Raw genomic sequence first — 15,889 nt, forward strand, 5'->3', positions numbered from 1 at the left:
GGCAGATGGATGGGACAACCCTGGACAACAGGGGTTGGGCAGGTTCCTCATGCAGAAATAGCTGCTTCCCATCCCCATCCTCACAGCAGTCCAACAAAGTGCCAAGGAGCATCTTCCAGCCTGCAGAGCTGATCGAAGTGGGGAGAGGAGCAGGGCTGCCTGAGGCCAAACAATTCCCTGCCCAGAACAAGACACATCAGGCTTCTCCACCCCTAAAGCCTTCCCCATGTCTTGTTTTATTTTTTCTAAGCCCAGCACTTGGGAAGCTATTTGGGGGCTGCTGAGAGGTATCTGCCCTCCCTGGTGCATGGACCCTGTGCAGGTGACATCTCCCTCAGCTCCCAGGGCAGCAGCAGGGAGATCCCTCCGGAAGGTGACTCAGAAAATGCCTTTGGAAAGTCACAGGCTGGGGGCTCTCCTTGTCCCCCCTCCCATGCAGCAGCCTCACAGCAGCCCTTTGCTCCTCAGAAGGTTGATGAAGCTTGTTGGGGTTTTACACACCAGCCACCGAACAACCATAAAACACCAATTAGAGAAGGATCATTTACCAGATGTTATCACCTCCCTTGTCTGCATTTTCTCCTGCAAGACTTCTGCCTGCAGCATTTTGCTCAGGTACCACCTGTGGTGGCAGGGGAAAGCCCACCCTGCCTGGAGAGCACCAGGGGAGAGAGGATCCACGGCTCTACCCCAGCCTTGGGAAGCTTTGGGGGTCTTTTGCCTGTTTTGGGCTTTAGTTTGTGAATCTCCTAAAGTGCACTTTGAGCCAGCAGATTGCTGGCTCTGATTATGTGGTTCATAAAAGAAAATGGGATGGATTTTTCTTGCTGGGTTTTTGCTGCTGTTTCAGCCAGCAGTGCCCAGCCAAGGCCCCGGTGCTTTACAGCCCTCACTAATGCACCGGTGCTTCCCAAAGCACTGTATTTACGACCGTGCCACAGAAGGGAAGCTGGAAGGTCCCCATGGCAAGTTATTTATAATCCTGCTGAGCACCGGCCTCTGCTTCTTCCCCTGAGCAATCCCTTCTGCAGGCAGGACTTGAACCATCGCAACGAGCTCTGTTGTGACTCAGACACCGTCAGCGGTGCGTGGGGGGCTGCAGTTTTTCAGGGATTCTGGAAGAATTCACCATCAAGCTCCACTGCTGGGGCCAGGTTCCCTGCAGAGGAGTTGCTGGATGTGCACACACATCCTCCCCCCAAACCCCAGCAGACCCAAACCCCAGGAAAATGCTGTTGCCCACGGGATATGAGGGAAAAAGGCTGAGTTATAGTGTAGGGTTTTGGGGGACTGTGGGATACCCAGGCCTCACGCTCTTCTTTGCAGAGGTCTCACACTGGGTTCTCCTTGTCTCTCAGGAGACCACATTTACCCAGTCCCTGTCCAGAGCAGGACTGGGACTGGTGAGGGTCACCCCCAGTCACTTTGTGCAAAAAGGAGCCTCGGCAAGGCCGTGCCTGCCCTTTTTGTCCCCTCTAGACTCAGGAGATTATTTATGCCACCTGAATAATACAAAACCAGGTCCTATCGCAGCACTTCAGGAGCTGGAGGACAGAAATTCCCTGAGGAATTCTCCGTCCTGCCTTCACCATGCCCACAGGAGGAGCTCTGAGTTCAGCTCTGCCATCAGGCATCAAAAACAGGACTTCACAGCTCCAAGCTCAGGGTGTCTGTGAGCGTTAATTTAATATTCTCCAGGTGCTGAGCACTATCCCAGGTGTGTGTAATTTCTCAGATCTCCATTATTAATTGTCAGCTCCAGTGTGAGTAATTGTGACTCTCCCCCAGTTCCAAGCTTGGGGAAATTTATACTTTTTCATTTGCTCAGTGTAGTAACGAGCTCAGCTGGCTGGCAGTGAAAAATACCCAGGGAAGCACATGCTGGAGATGTTGAGGGAGCTCAGCAGCCTGTCAGCTGCCTGCTCCGATTGCATCACCCCCTTGGCTTCCACCTGACTGGAGAATTTGGGATGCTCGAGCAGCTTTGCATCAGCCACCACCTGGGAATAAAGCTCAGCCCCGAGCGGGGTCTGGAAGAAGGTCAGCTCCCCCCATCGGCCCCACTGCCATCCTGCCCACCCTCCTCTCATCACCTTCCTGGCTTCCAACACACACCTTTACTCTGCAAGAGGATTTGACACCCTGAAAAGCAGGAAATAGCAGCTCTCCAAGGAAATGCAGGAAGACAAACAGGCCTGAAGGGCTCAGGGAGGAGGATAGGAGAGGGAGAATCAGTGGTGGACAGAGGTTCCCTGCACTCCAGCAATCCTATTTATCATCCTTTCTGGAATAGATCTTCATGGCCTAGGTTGTCTTGATTAACAGACACATTCCTGCCATTACAGACTGGTCCTGGTTTTGGAAATGGCTGGGGGAGAACCAGGAAATACAATGCACATGAAATTTTATGGGGACTTTTTTCTTCTGCTTTTAGCAGTTCAAATACACAAATCCCAGAATCCCAGAATGGTTTATGTGAGAAGGGACCTTAAAACACATCCATTCCCACCTTCTGCCATGGCAGGGACACCTTCCACTGTCCCAGGCTTCTCCAAGCCCCATCCAGCCTGGCCTTGGACACTTCCAGGGGTCCAGGGCCAGCCACAGCTGCTCTGGGCACCCTGTGCCAGGGCCTCCCCATCCTCACAAGAGGAATTCCTTCCCAACACCTAATCCAAACCTTCCCTCAGGCAGTTTAAGGCTTTCCCCTTTGTGCTGTCACTCCACTTCCTGATGGAGAGTCACCCTCCAGCTTCCTTTAGATCCTGTAAGGAGCTGTGAGGTCTCCACACAACCTTCTCTTCTCCAGGCTGAACAGTCCCAGTTCTCCCAGCCTGTCTCCATAGGGAGGTGCTCCACTCCCCTTATTAACTCCGTGGCCTCCTCTGGATTTGCTCCAACACTTCCACATCCTTATTCCTGTGCTGGGGCACCACAACTGTGCCCAGGACTCCAGGCAGGGTCTCACAAGGGCAGTTTAGAGGGGAAGAATCCAGAGGAATCACATGAGCACGTCCAGGTCAGAAGCCCCCAGCTTCAGGCAGACCATGAGCATCAGCAAAGGGGGAAACCTCGGCACTGCCCCATTCCCAGCCGATGCTGCTGGCTCATCCATGAATGCCCTGCCGAGCCCAGCCTGGCTGCAGGCCTGCCCTGGGACACGCTGGCTGTCCAGGCTCGCTGCCAGAGCCCCTCGCAGAGGAAAGAGCCCAACCAGACCGTGACACACCGGATTTGCCGGTACCTGACCCTGAGTTGGGCTGGCACGGCTCCCAAATCCCATCTCCATGGCTCTGCCTGAGGCTCCCGGGAAAGCTGGGGAGATGAAGAGCTCATCCCTTTCCTCTCTCAAAGCAGAGCCATTCCTGAGCTGTTTGCAGCCAGGTGATGAATTAATGCCCAGTTCTGGCAGAGCAAGGCTGCAGGAGGAGAAGGGCTCGGAGCCAGCTTGTTCTCCAAGCCCTGTTCTCCTCTCCAGGAGGACAGTAGACCCTGGGATGTATCACTAACAGCTGGCACCAGGAAGGTTTGCTTTTATTTGGGGCTGAGAGGACCCTTTGGAAGCAGCACAAAGCCTGAGTGACTCCCAGCAGCCCCTCCTTCAACTCTCAGCACAAGCCTCCTCCCCAGGTCCCATGTCACATCTGTAAATTCATCTAACCTCCTTGTCTCTGCACATCAGACTGGCGTCTGTGCCACCCCTTGGGACCATCTGGGCCATGGTCACCCCAACCCATCTGGGGGCACAGTCACCTCAGTGATGGGGACAATCCCCCCCAGCTTGGGAATGGGGCCACCTTCGGCCACAGGGCACTGACTTTTGGGGACCATATCCAGCCGGCATGGCTCAACAATTCAGCTGCATCCAAGGGGTATAAAACCTCCCAAATCAGGGGCGCTCCCAAGCTTTCTGGGATGGAGTGTGCCAGGGAGAGGACTCTGATTCCTTGGGAGGGTCAGCCCGTGCAGGCAGAGGAGCATCACAGGCAAAAACGCTGATGCAGGCAAATCCAGCATGCCATCGGGAGGAAGACTCTGCCCTCCGGACTATTTTTGGTTTGTTTTTGCCAACTCTGGAGCCACTGATCTATGATATTGTCGCTGCTGTGACTAAGGGCTCTGCAGTTGGAGTAACATCAAGCCGGACTTGGAGAGAGGAATGCGCGTGGCTCTCGGGGGACCGGTAATGGGAGAGAGCCCTTCACCTCCTGTTTACACTTTAATGCCCATCCAGGCTATCCATTATTTATTGCTAATGTATTTATAGAGCATTACCAGCACACACGGGGCTCTGCAGGCGGCGGGGGAGAAGGTGCTCTCTCCTTCCGATGCCGTGGTTTAAACAGAGCAGTTAAACACGCCCCGGGCTCCGTGGCCAAGCCCTGACGCTGCGGAGGGGCCATCCCTCCCCTCCTGCATCCTGTGGCTTTGCCATGAGGGATTTGTTCTTTCCCTGCCGGCCTGGGGTAGCGTTTTCTCTGTTGGACCCGGGACTCGGCAAAGCCAAGCCTGGCTTTGGGCACCCTCGTGCCCAGGGGAGCCAGCACAGCCCAGCACCGCAGGGTTCCACTTATCTGGGGTGAAAAAACACCCTGGTGACTCCAGGTCACCCAGGGCCTCCTGATTCACTGCTTTCCCCTCCTCTCCTCTGCCACTGTGCAGGACCCTGCTCCACAGGGCTGTAAGCACGGGGAGCAACCCCCTGCACCACCCTGCAGCTGCCTCTGCACGTCTGTCATGTTTAAATGCAAAAGCTCCGATGGCATCGTAAGATATGCAGCAATTAGCAGCCGTGCCCAGCTCCGCCTGGCTCCCTGGATTAGCACGAGGAGGAATCCATCAGTGGGGCTGGAGCAGTGGCTGGGCTACCCACAGGAGCCACCCCATTCCCCGAGCAAGTAGATGGGCTCTGGGTGGTGCCAGCTGGGACACACGGACACGGGAGCTGTGCCACGGGAAAAGGAGGCGGCGTGGAACACCCGGCCAGCAGCAGCCTCTGCCTGTGCCAGGGATGAGCTCTTCCTGCAGAGATAAGCATGGCCAGCCACAACCCACAGGGATGGGCTGTCCCCATCTGGTTTTGGTGGCCCAGCCTGGCCTGGCTTTTATTTCCCACGTTTTATCTGCTGGGCCTGGGGAAGGCAATTTCTGCCAGGTCACAGGGAAACAGGTTAGCCGTGGGACCAGGGAGGCCCAACCCAACCTCCAGCCCCAGCACCATCCCTGGAGCAAGACACAAAATCTGGGAGTTGGCCTCCATTTTCCTGTGCCTGGGGACTCTCCCGTCTTGGTTTAAAAGCAGATTTTTACAAAATCTTTTGTAATCCCAAACTGGTATGAGCAAGGGAGGGAAAGAAATCACCCTGGGACAAGGCAAAGCCAGGACTTCAGTGACAAACCTCTGCAAATACAGGTGGAAGAATTTTTTCAAGTGAAACAAATGTAATTTCCAACAGTTTCATGTGGAAAACATCGAAAAAAGTATTCCTTATTTTCCAGCATTTTTCCAAGCATGCTCCTGCAGGGAAATGAGCAATTCCCGTGTCACAGGTGTGAATTTTAAAGGGATGCTGCTGCCAGTGTTTGCTGAGCAAAGGTTCATGTCTGGGTTCAAATGCTGCAGTGTTGGCAGAGGCACCTTCCACCATCCCAGGCTGCTCTAAGCCCTGTCCAGCCTGGCCTTGGACACTCCCAGGGATCCAGGGGCAGCCACAGCTTCTCTGGGCACCCTGTGCCAGGGCCTCCTCACCCTCACAGGGGACAATACCTTCCCAATATCCCATCCATCCCTGCCCTCTGGCAGTGGGAAGCCATTCCCCGTGTCCTGTCCCTCCATGCCTTGTCCCCAGCCCCTCTCCAGCTCTCCTGGAGCCCCTTCAGGCCCTGCAAGGGGCTCTGAGCTCTCCCTGGAGCCTTCTCCTCTCCCAGCTCTCCCAGCCTGGCTCCAGAGCAGAGGGGCTCCAGCCCTGGAGCAGCTCCGGGGCCTCCTCTGGACTCTCTGCAGCAGCTCCAGGTCCTTGTGCTGCTGGCCCCAGGGCTGGGACAGCTCTGCAGGTGGGGTCTCACCTGAGCTCAGGGGCAGAGGGGCACAATCACCCCTCCCCTGCTGTCCATGCTGGGGGATCAGCCCAGGGCATGGGGGTGGTTTCTGGGCTGGAGCAGGTCCTGTTTTTCACTCATCAACACCCCCTGGTCCTTCTCCTCAAGGCTGCTCTCCACCCATCCTCTGCCCAGAGGAGAGCCTTCAGCCTCAGTGTGCAGCAGCAGGAAACACAGAGAGATGGAGAGGGAAAGAACAATGCCCTCTACCACTATAAGGAGCCAGCCAAACCATTCACTGTCTTTTTGTTCCAGCCTTCACTAAACACATCTGCAAACAGCCAATAGGAGCAGCAGCAGCAGCAAAAAAACAGTGTGGGACAAGGTGGGAGAGGAACCAGAGCTGTGCTTGCACATCTCCAGGGTGCAAAACCAAAAATAACCCGGGCCACCGCTGACAAGGGGGAAAGAGAAGCAATGCCACAGAGAGGTGGCCTGACAGCAGTTACCAAAGACATGGCACAAGCAATCAGTTCTCCTTGGAAGCCTCCAGAAGATAACCAGGCAATGAGTAACAGTCTGTATGGAATTGTAGGAACAAATCTCATCAGCCTGACCTAATCTCATCCTGAGACAAGGCAATAGCAGATACAATCTCCCAGCCTTGAACCACAGGAAGTCTTCAATGCTGTTTCAAATGCAGTTATGGTCGGGGGTGATGGTGGAGAAGGCTCTCAAATCAATCCAAGGGGGCTTGAAGGTCTGCACCCAGCATATTTGAGGTGCTCCAGGTTCCAGCATGACAGATGGGAATGAATAACATCAGCTTGGTGGTTGGTGCTGGGACCTCGGGAACAGTTGTACATGCTGGCACAGCCCTGGCTCCCCAAAGCTCTGCTGAGCTGGATGCTGTGACTTCACCACCCCCCAGCCATCCCTGGGGAAGCCCAGGGTGTTTGCAGCAGGCAAGGAAGTCACCACGGTGCCACCAGGCAATAGCCCCCACGTCCCCAAAGGGCCCTGCTGCAGTATGGCCCTGTAACACCCGTCCTCTCCAAACTTTGGAGCATCTCCACCCTTCAAAGTCAAAGGGGTCAGCTGCATAGAGCCTCATGCTCTCCCATAACCTCTAACGTCACTCAGCCACCGTGTTTTATGGCTTTTGGACCGGGAGAGAAGGTGCCTGCCTTTTTTTTATGGCAGCTCCTTGTCCGAGGAGCCCGGAGAAGGACTGAGAGGTGCCAGGATCTTCGCAGCCCGGCTGGTGAGAGTTGCCAGGACCTGCTTCACCTGGCCTGACCTCGCCCACCCACTGCCTTGTCTTCCAGAGTGCTATCAATTCTTTATATATAGCAATTAAATGTGATAAATGGACTGCAAAGTGCTATTTTGGGAGAAAGGAGGCTCCATCTGCGAGTGCTGCAGTGCTGGCTCAGCACGACCCACTGCACACCTGGCCCTCCCCACTAACCCGCCATGGATGCTGCCCCACACTTCACGATGTGATGGCACACAGTTATCTGGCATGTTCCCACGTCTATTTCTCTCCCCTGCCCATTCCACAAGTTTCCTTGATTTCTCTGGCTGCTATCAGACACCCCATCACTTTAAATACAGAGTTTCCCCAGTTTCTGGGAGTGCGGCAAATGGTAGTCAGCTCAAGCCACCCAGTCATAGCAGGTCAGCTTCTGGGGAATGGAACCCCAGCAAGAGGGGAAATACTTTGGGGAAAAGGTCAAGATGAGAGATGAGGTCAGGGAGGAGGAGAAAAATCAAGATATATGAGATCGCCATCCCTGGAAGTGTCCATGGCCAGGTTGGATGGGGTTTGGAGCAACCTGGGCTAATGGAAGGTGTCCCTGCCCATGGCAGGGGTGGGACTGGGTGCACTTCAAGGTCCCTTCCAACTCAAACCATTCTGGGATTCTCTGTGCTCAGGATGGGGTTTATTTAATGTGGCCCCCAGCTCAGGTCCATGGAGGTATTTAGGCACTGAAGGGGATCCAACCGCTGCTGCATCTGGCTCTGAACACAGCACTCCCAGTCCCTAGCTGTCCGTGGCTCCAGCACCCAAAAATCCCACACACACCCCAACACCATGACCAGGGGCATCCCTCCCTGTGCCCCCCAGCCCTGGACAGCCACTGGGATGCCGGTGGGGACCAAGCAGGCTTGGAAGCAGAGGCAGATAACCCTGCAATGCCCAGGGATGCTGCGGGGTGTCTGGCTTGTGGGGCAGGTCAGGGAATGAGGACTAGGGCTGGAAGGGGAGTGGGACAGCCCCTAGATCCTCCCCGTCTGGAGACGAGCTGAGACAACTCCCCAAATCCTCCCTGGGACAGAACGGGTCAGAGATAATTCCCCAAATCCTCCCCGGGATGGAAAGACCCCGTGACAGCCCGCATTCCCTCCCGAGGGCTGGCGGGGGGGAAAACACACCGCAGCAGCCCCCCCAACTCCCACCTTGCTGGGAAAGGACCGGGACAGCCTCCAAATCCTCCCCGGGCTTGACGGGGACCGCGACATCCCCGAATCACTCCTCGGGTAGCAAGGGGGCCGCGCCAGCCCCGTCCAGCCCCCGGGACCCCGCAGCGGCGGGGGCTCGGTGGGTTCGGTGCCGAGCCCGGCTCAGCCGAGCCCGGCTCAGCTCCCCCCGACGGCCGCAGCCCGCGGCGCTCCGCAGCCCATCCCGCAGCGCCGGGCAGCCCCAAGCCGTGCCCTTCTCCTCTTCCTCCTCCTCCTTCTCCTCCTCCTCGCTCTCCTCCCCTTCCATCCCCCCCCCCCCCGGCCCGATTTGGGCAGCGGCGCGCCCGGCGCTGCCGGCAGAGCCGCCGTGTGCGGGCGCGGCGCCGGAGGCAGCTCGGCCCGGGGGGGCTGCGGCGCGGCAGGAGCGACCCCCGCGCCCCGGCGCTGCATGCCCGCTCCGGCAGCATGGCCCGCAGGCAGGCGCGGCCGGCGGGCGGCGGGCGCTGGCTGCCCTGGCTGGGGCTCGCCCTGCTGCCGCTGGCCGTGCCCCCCGCCGCCGCCCCCGCCGCCTGCCCCTCCGCCTGCTACTGCGTGGCCACCCCGGAGCTGGTGCAGTGCCGCTACGAGAGGCTGGAGGAGCCCCCGAGGGAGCTGCCGGCCGCCGTCCACAACCTCAGCATCGCCGGCAGCAACCTGAGCGTCCTGTCCCGCGCCGCCTTCGCCGCCCGCCCGCTGCGCGACCTCCGCCTGCTCCGCCTGCGCCACGACAACATCCACACCATCGAGGACATGGCCCTGCAGGGCCTGCCCGCGCTGCGCACCCTCGACCTGAGCCACAACCCGCTGCTCTCGGTGGCCGCCGGCGCCTTCGCCGGGGTCCCGCTGCTGCGCACGCTGCAGCTGAACCAGGCGCTGCTGGCGGCCCCGCTCGAGGAGCAGCTCGCCCTGGCCATGCGCAACCTCAGCCTGCGGCGCCTGGAGCTGGCGGGCAACGCGCTGCAGGCGCTGCCGGCCGCCCTGCTGCCCCCCGGCCTGGAGGAGCTGGACCTGCGCAACAACTCCCTGCAGCGGCTGGCGGCCGCCGAGCTGCGCAGCCTGGACGCGCCGGAGCTGCGGGGGCTGCGCCTCAGCCTGGCCTCCAACCCGCTGAGCTGCGACTGCGGCCTGCGGCCCTTCCTGGCCTGGCTGCGCGCCGCCGCCGCCCGCGTGCTCGACGCGCGGAGCCTGCGCTGCGCGGCGCCGCCGGGGCTGCGAGGCACGGCCCTGCTGCGCCTGCGGCCCGAGGCGCTGGCCTGCGCCCTCAGCGACGGCGGCGAGCCCGCCGAGCTGGAGACGGCCTCCTACGTCTTCTTCGGCATCGTCCTGGCGCTCATCGGCATCGTCTTCCTCATGGTGCTCTACCTGAACCGCCGCGGCATCAAGCGCTGGCTGCACAACCTGCGCGAGGCCTGCCGCGACCAGATGGAAGGCTACCACTACCGCTACGAGCAGGACGCCGATCCGCGCTGCGCCGGCACCCCCGGCCTCTGAGGGCACCCCCGGCTTCTGAGGGCACCTTCTGAGGGCACCCCCGGCCCCTGAGGGCATCCCCGGCACCCGCCCTTGCCCCTGCCCGCCGAGCCGCTCCTCGAAGCCTCCGCACCCGGCCCTCGCCTCGCCCTAGCCCATCCATCCCCTTGCCACGGCCCCACCGCAAATCGGGCTCCGAGGACAAGCCGGCTTCGGGGTGGGCGCTGCGGTGCACCGGCGCGGGGTGACCCTCCCTGGAAGGTTCCGGACCGGCTCTCCCTCCCCGTGCCCTCTCCGGCCCTAATCCTGATCCGGCTCGGCCCCGCGGGATGCTGGCGTGCACAGCCCCTGCGCTCCCGGAGGATCGGGAAGCTCCCACGCCTGGCCCCTCCGGCCTCGGCGCTCGCACCCGAGGGTTTGCTCGGCGCAGCCCAGGAAGCCGCGGGCAGTACCTGAAACTGTCCTCCTGGACGTTCCTGGAGCCTGGACTTCACTTTGGTCATGTACAGCTCTCTTTCCTATTAGATTTCTATTTGACAGGTGCGAAGTTTAACTTGATTTCTTTTTTTTTTTTTTTTTTTCTTTTCGCTGCAAAGAGAACGCATCGTCCAGCTGCTCTCCCCGGGAAGCGACATGCTTTTCCGAGCCCGTTTATCCATTTAGTTTTGTTCAGTGACATTTCCAGCTCGTTCTAGGCACAAGGCGATGCAGCTGTAGGAAGCGCCTCCGCCGGCTGCGTGCATGTTCCCCGGGGCACACGGGGGCAGCCCTTTGACTCTAGGATGTAGCTAGACCTGGCTGTCTCGGCACTTTGTAATTTAAAACGAGCGAAGCAGAAGCTCCCGCCGTAATTCCCCTGCCCGTGTTTGCTTTAGTGCCTGTTACTATATCCTAGAGCAAATATATTGAAAGATGCACCCACTCCATCGTCTATTTTCTATAGAGCTCCTTGCAAACGATTTCCGAATATCCCCGTGGCTGAGGCGAAGTTATTGTGGTTGGTTTGCCAGAGGAAGGGAGCTCGGGGCTCCTCTGATTTCATCGGCGCTTAAGAACTTCTCTCCCTGAGCCGATTCGGTGGCCAGGGATGCAGAGGGGTTTTGTGTGGGTTGCGCACATATCTCAGACTCTGCTAGTCCTGATCCTTCCCTGGCAACAGCATGAGGGCTCAGGAAAATTATCCAGGTAACAGTTTTCTAAAGGAATTTTTCTCTCCCGGGTGGTTTGGTGCCTAATTCATGAGGTGCCAGAGCGCTGAGCATCTTCGGCTGCGGGGCTTCCCCAAAGGAGGTTGCAGCTTTTGTAAAGTGGCATCCTGAAATGCCGAGTTTCGGTGCTGGGATGAAAACTGAAGCATTGCATTTTGCTCCATCTGCGTTTGGCGGGCTCCACAGCGGGAGGCTGAGGCGGGCAGGGTGAGGATCGTGGCTGCATCCGGCCGTGCCGGTGGTGCCAGGGTTTGCCGGGTTGCTCGGGAGCAGCTGGTGCCCGGTGCGCCGGGTTTGAAGTGAGAGTTTTGTGGCAGTTCTGTTCCTTGAGCCTGGGGTGCGTGTGGACTCAGCTGCCAGGTGGAAAGCACAGTTATTTCCATCCCGGGCTTGCCTGGAGGCTCTGTGGCGGGGGATGCAGCCTGGTGCAGGATCCATTTCATTTTTCCCCTTTGAACTTGCTGTCCTTGAAATCCTAGTATCGAGGTGGGTCGGTCGGGAAGGGAGAGCAGAAACAGAGCCTGTGTTCAGTCTGAGAGTCAAAATGATTTTCCTGGATGCACGGGGCTGGTCCTACTGAGCAGGGAGCAGGTTCCCCACTCTATCCTGGCTCCTGGGGTCATTGCGAAACTTGTTGCATTTTGAAGACCTTTCCCTGAGGTTTTTCCCCCGGAGCTTGTGAGCTCCAGTGCCGCCTTGTCACTCCGTGCAGTTACAAGGGAAGAAGTCTCAGCCTGCCCTCACATTCGTCCACTTTCCCACCCCAGTGCAGCCAAACCACAGCCCCTGAGCAAAAGAAGGGGGGCAGCGGGTTGGATTTGCACATCTGGCAGAGCACACCCCAGCTGTGACTCCAGAGGTGCCGTGGGGCATGGGGACAGAAGTGAGGGTGAGCATGGTGCAGGGAGAAGCCAGGATGGGGCTGTTGGAGCAGGGAGAAGCCCGGAGGGTGTGCAGGCAGACGGGATTGTTGGAGCAGGGAGCAGAGCACCAGTCTGGCAGCAGGCGCCAGAGCCTGGCCATAGATAATGGAAGGAAATTGCCTCCAGGCAAAATGAGAAGCAGCCAAACACTCCCAGAGCCCAAAGCCCTTTCTCTGAAGGGGTGGCTGGTGTGGGCAGCTGGTTGTTCCTGAGGCCAGAGGGAGGGAAGGAGGTGGTAGCTTTTGGTTCCCCAGGGATGAGGGCACTTCTTGTGCCCAAGGTTCAGAGCATCCTGGCCTCCAAAGTGGGTGCAGTGAGAGCCCTCCAGGGATGCCAAGCCCCCCTCAGGCAACATGCAGAGGGTTGGAGGAGGGTGGATAATCAGCTGTGGGAGCGTAATTCCTGTGGCTTGTTAGTATCAATATTATTCTGTACAGCGCATACCCCACACATGACAAAGAAGCAGGAGTAGGGAACCTCTGGATATCACCAAGCTGAGACTCAAAAATGTGCTTTTTGGGTTCTCAAAGGCAGCCCTGTGTTTGGAGAGTCCCAGGTGCCATCATGTTTGCATGCAGTCCCTTTCCATGAAGGAATGTGGACCTCCCAGTGTCCCTGAGCTCACGGCAGGAGCTGCTGCTCGAGCAGAAAGTTACCCCAGCAGCTCCTGGAGCCGAAGGAAATGCAGGATAGAAACAGCATCCTTGATATGAACCAAGCAAAGCACACTCAGAGCCCCCTGCAGTGGCTCATCACCGAAACAGAGGGGGGAAAAAAAGCCAAAAAATGTCTATTTATATGCCCTGCATGTGAAATGCCACCAGTGCTTTACATCCAGCACAGGCTTTGACATCTGCTTTTTCTTCCTTATTTTCCAAAGCTCAGATGTTCCCTGGTGCTCTGTGGTGCCCAGGGCTGTAGGAAAGAGGCTGAGTGTGGTCTCCTTTTGTGCAGAACAGACCAAAACTCCCAGCATGGTGATGGCAGCTGGATTTACCCAGGAGAAATAACTGGGCTGGAGCATCACCCTTGTCCTTGCTGAGCGCAGGGCTGTGGTGCTCCTGCACTGGGGTAAGGAAGAAAAGCAGCCATGAGCTGCCTCATCCTTACAGAAACACACAGAATTAATGGTAATTAATTCTACCCAGGCAGCTTCACCCCTGAGAACCTACGCACCAGGCTCCTCAGTCCTCACATTCCTTCCTCCATTATCACAAATTAACCCAAACCTTCAGAGGGAGGAAAAACACCCCCTGCTTTTCATTGATTCCTTTTAGGAAAAGCAAGGCAGGGACATTACCCTCATACCTGGGGGAAACTGAGACACAAACAAAGCAGGGTCGAGTTCCTGATGGCAAGGAAGGGTTTGCACAAGGGAAAAGCCCCACAGAAATGGATTTCAGTCCTCAGCAGGACAGCTTCAGGACCACTATAGCCAGGACAGTGCTCTGTTTGTCCTTCCTCTGGTTCAGAGGTGGCTCCTGTGCCCTGCCAAAGAAAATGGGATTGTTAATAAGGGTTTCTCCTATTTACCTCTGGATGTTTCTAATTAGCCAGGTTGTGATAGTTCTGGGAGACAAGGGATCCTGTCCCCAGCAGCAAGGAGGGGGCTGGAGGTGACACCACCAGGAATCAGGGGCCTTTTCCTGAGGGACAGGGGCTGGGGACACCCAGGGGTCAGGTCAAAGTCCCTGGACTGAGCAGAGCTGTGTGTTTTCCCCAAGCATGGCTCTGGGCAGCCCCTCGGGAAGCTGGCACAGCACTGCGCAGGCAGATGGGGAAGGACGTGTTTCCACTAATCTGCCCCAATCTGGATTATTTTTCCAAATAAACCTCTGTTCACAGCTGTTTTAAACAAGTTTTTGGCATGTTGGGGACAGGTGGGATTCTGGGGATGAGGGAGAAGCTGTCAGGGGTGGAGGAGATGGAGGGGATAACATCTGCTAGGTGTTATCCTGCTGAGCCACCAGGCTTCCATCGTCTGCACAGAGGGAGGGACCAAACGGCTCCGAGGTGGTTTTGGCAGTGCATCACCCAAATCCTGAGGCTGGGATCATCCTACAGGGCCTCAGGCTTTCGCTGAAGTTTCCTCCTGTCAAAAGCCAGTGGAAAATAACTTATATTGAGGGCCTGGTGTCCCCCCACCTCATCTCCATCCAAAGCAGAGCTGAGATCCTCTGCAGCTCCTGCCAGGATAAAGCAGCCCAGAAAGGGCCTCTGGTGCTGGCTGTCCAGGATGATGCAAATCAGCCAGTTTTGGGGGGTTTGGGGATCTCTCAGGGAGCCAGGATCAATCCAGGGCAGATCAGTGCAGGCCCCTGATCCTGCCTGAGGACACACGGGCACAGGCAGTCCCACAGAGCTGCTCCATCCTCCCAGCACATTCCCCAGCCAACCTGACATTTACAAATCCCTATTTTTAGATGATCTTCATCACTTCTAATTGTTCAGGCTCCTCAGCCTCAGAGATGCTGCTCTGCAGGGACAGGATGGGTCCCTGAGCCCATGTCTCTCTGGCCCTATGCCTCAGTTTCCCTGATGGCAAACTGCGGTTGAGGGTCTCCCCGTGACTCTGGGGACCAGGTTTTGGGGGCTGTTGGTCCTGCTCCCCCCCAGGCCCTCAGATGGGATTTCAGGTGCTCCAGCACACTCCATACAGCCGCTCCTGGAAGCAGCCAGCCCTCATCCCTTCACAGCACCAGCCCGCGGGGCACCAGCCACATCCTCCCATGGCAAGAAGCAGCCAAGCAGGATGAATCCAGGAGGGACTGGCTCTGGAGATGCCTCAGGAGCCTGCGGAAGCCAAGCCCAGGGGACAGCCCATGCGGGCTGGGCTTGGCACATTGGTAATTAATTTAGTTACTAAATTAACATTTAAATTGACAAGACCTGAATGTGATGGCAGGCATTGCTGCCTGCCAGGACTAATCAGCTTCCAGCGACCCTGGCTGCTCCCAGCCCGCTGTCCCCGGGTCCTGGTGATCTGCTAGCAGCACGGAGGGGCTTGGAGCCCCCAGGAGCTGCTCTGGTGCCCCACACTGCTGGACCAGCCCCATCGTGCTATTCTGGAAATGTCTGTGCTCAGGAGGGACCAGGCCACCAGATGCCAAGACTGGGGTTCACCCTATCCCTGCTGAAGTGTTCCCCAACCCTGAACGGCCAGGAGGACACACTGGGAGCCCTGGGGCTCCATCCTTCTGCACGGGCTGCTGGTGACAGCCAGTGCTGGATCCTGGAATTGCAGTGTCCCCACTACAATCCCTGCCCTGCTGTGCCAGGGTGACCCCACTGCTCCCCTCACCCAGCCCAAACAAACATGGGAGAGGCCCCACCCTTATCCTGCTTCCCCCACCACCAGGAAGGTTGAGGCTCTCCCTGGAAAGCACCATCTGTTGCAATGGCCTGCAGAGGATGGGCCAGAACTTCAAGGGAGTTGTGGTGAGCTGGGAGGAGGAGAGTGCTCAGGCACAGCAGCCTTGGCAGATAAAACAACAGTGGGTACACAGGACCCCTCGGGATGGGGCCTGCAGCCATCACTGAAGGGATACTCCAGGCCCCAGCCCCCCATCAGCCCCAGGGACAGCCTCCACGATGATCAGGGGAGAGCTCGGTGCCATCAAAAGGAGAAGCTCTGGGCAGTCTCTTGATTCCAGGCCTTATCCAAGTGGTACATGGATATTCCTCCAAACCCATCTCAGCCTCTGGGGCAGAGGTGTTTGGCTAAAGAAGACAAAGAAACCTAGA

General features: G+C 57.8%; 1 protein-coding gene across 1 annotated transcript; it reads left to right on the top strand.

The window, feature by feature from the left end:
• Window positions 1–8,875: 8,875 nt before the first annotated feature.
• On the top strand, window positions 8,876–10,311 carry TPBGL (trophoblast glycoprotein like). Its single transcript, XM_058851555.1, has one exon. The coding sequence runs from the start codon at window positions 8,971–8,973 to the stop codon at window positions 10,033–10,035; it is 1,065 nt and encodes a 354-aa protein (XP_058707538.1). The 5' UTR covers window positions 8,876–8,970; the 3' UTR covers window positions 10,036–10,311.
• The last annotated feature ends 5,578 nt before the right edge of the window (window positions 10,312–15,889 follow it).

This window comes from Poecile atricapillus, chromosome 1 (assembly GCF_030490865.1).
Source record: "Poecile atricapillus isolate bPoeAtr1 chromosome 1, bPoeAtr1.hap1, whole genome shotgun sequence".
Taxonomy (NCBI): domain Eukaryota; kingdom Metazoa; phylum Chordata; class Aves; order Passeriformes; family Paridae; genus Poecile; species Poecile atricapillus.

What these genes read in the sequence shown, in the direction of transcription:
- TPBGL (XM_058851555.1), top strand. Translation starts at nt 8,971, where the DNA reads ATGGCCCGCAGGCAGGCGCGGCCGGCGGGCGGCGGGCGCTGGCTGCCC.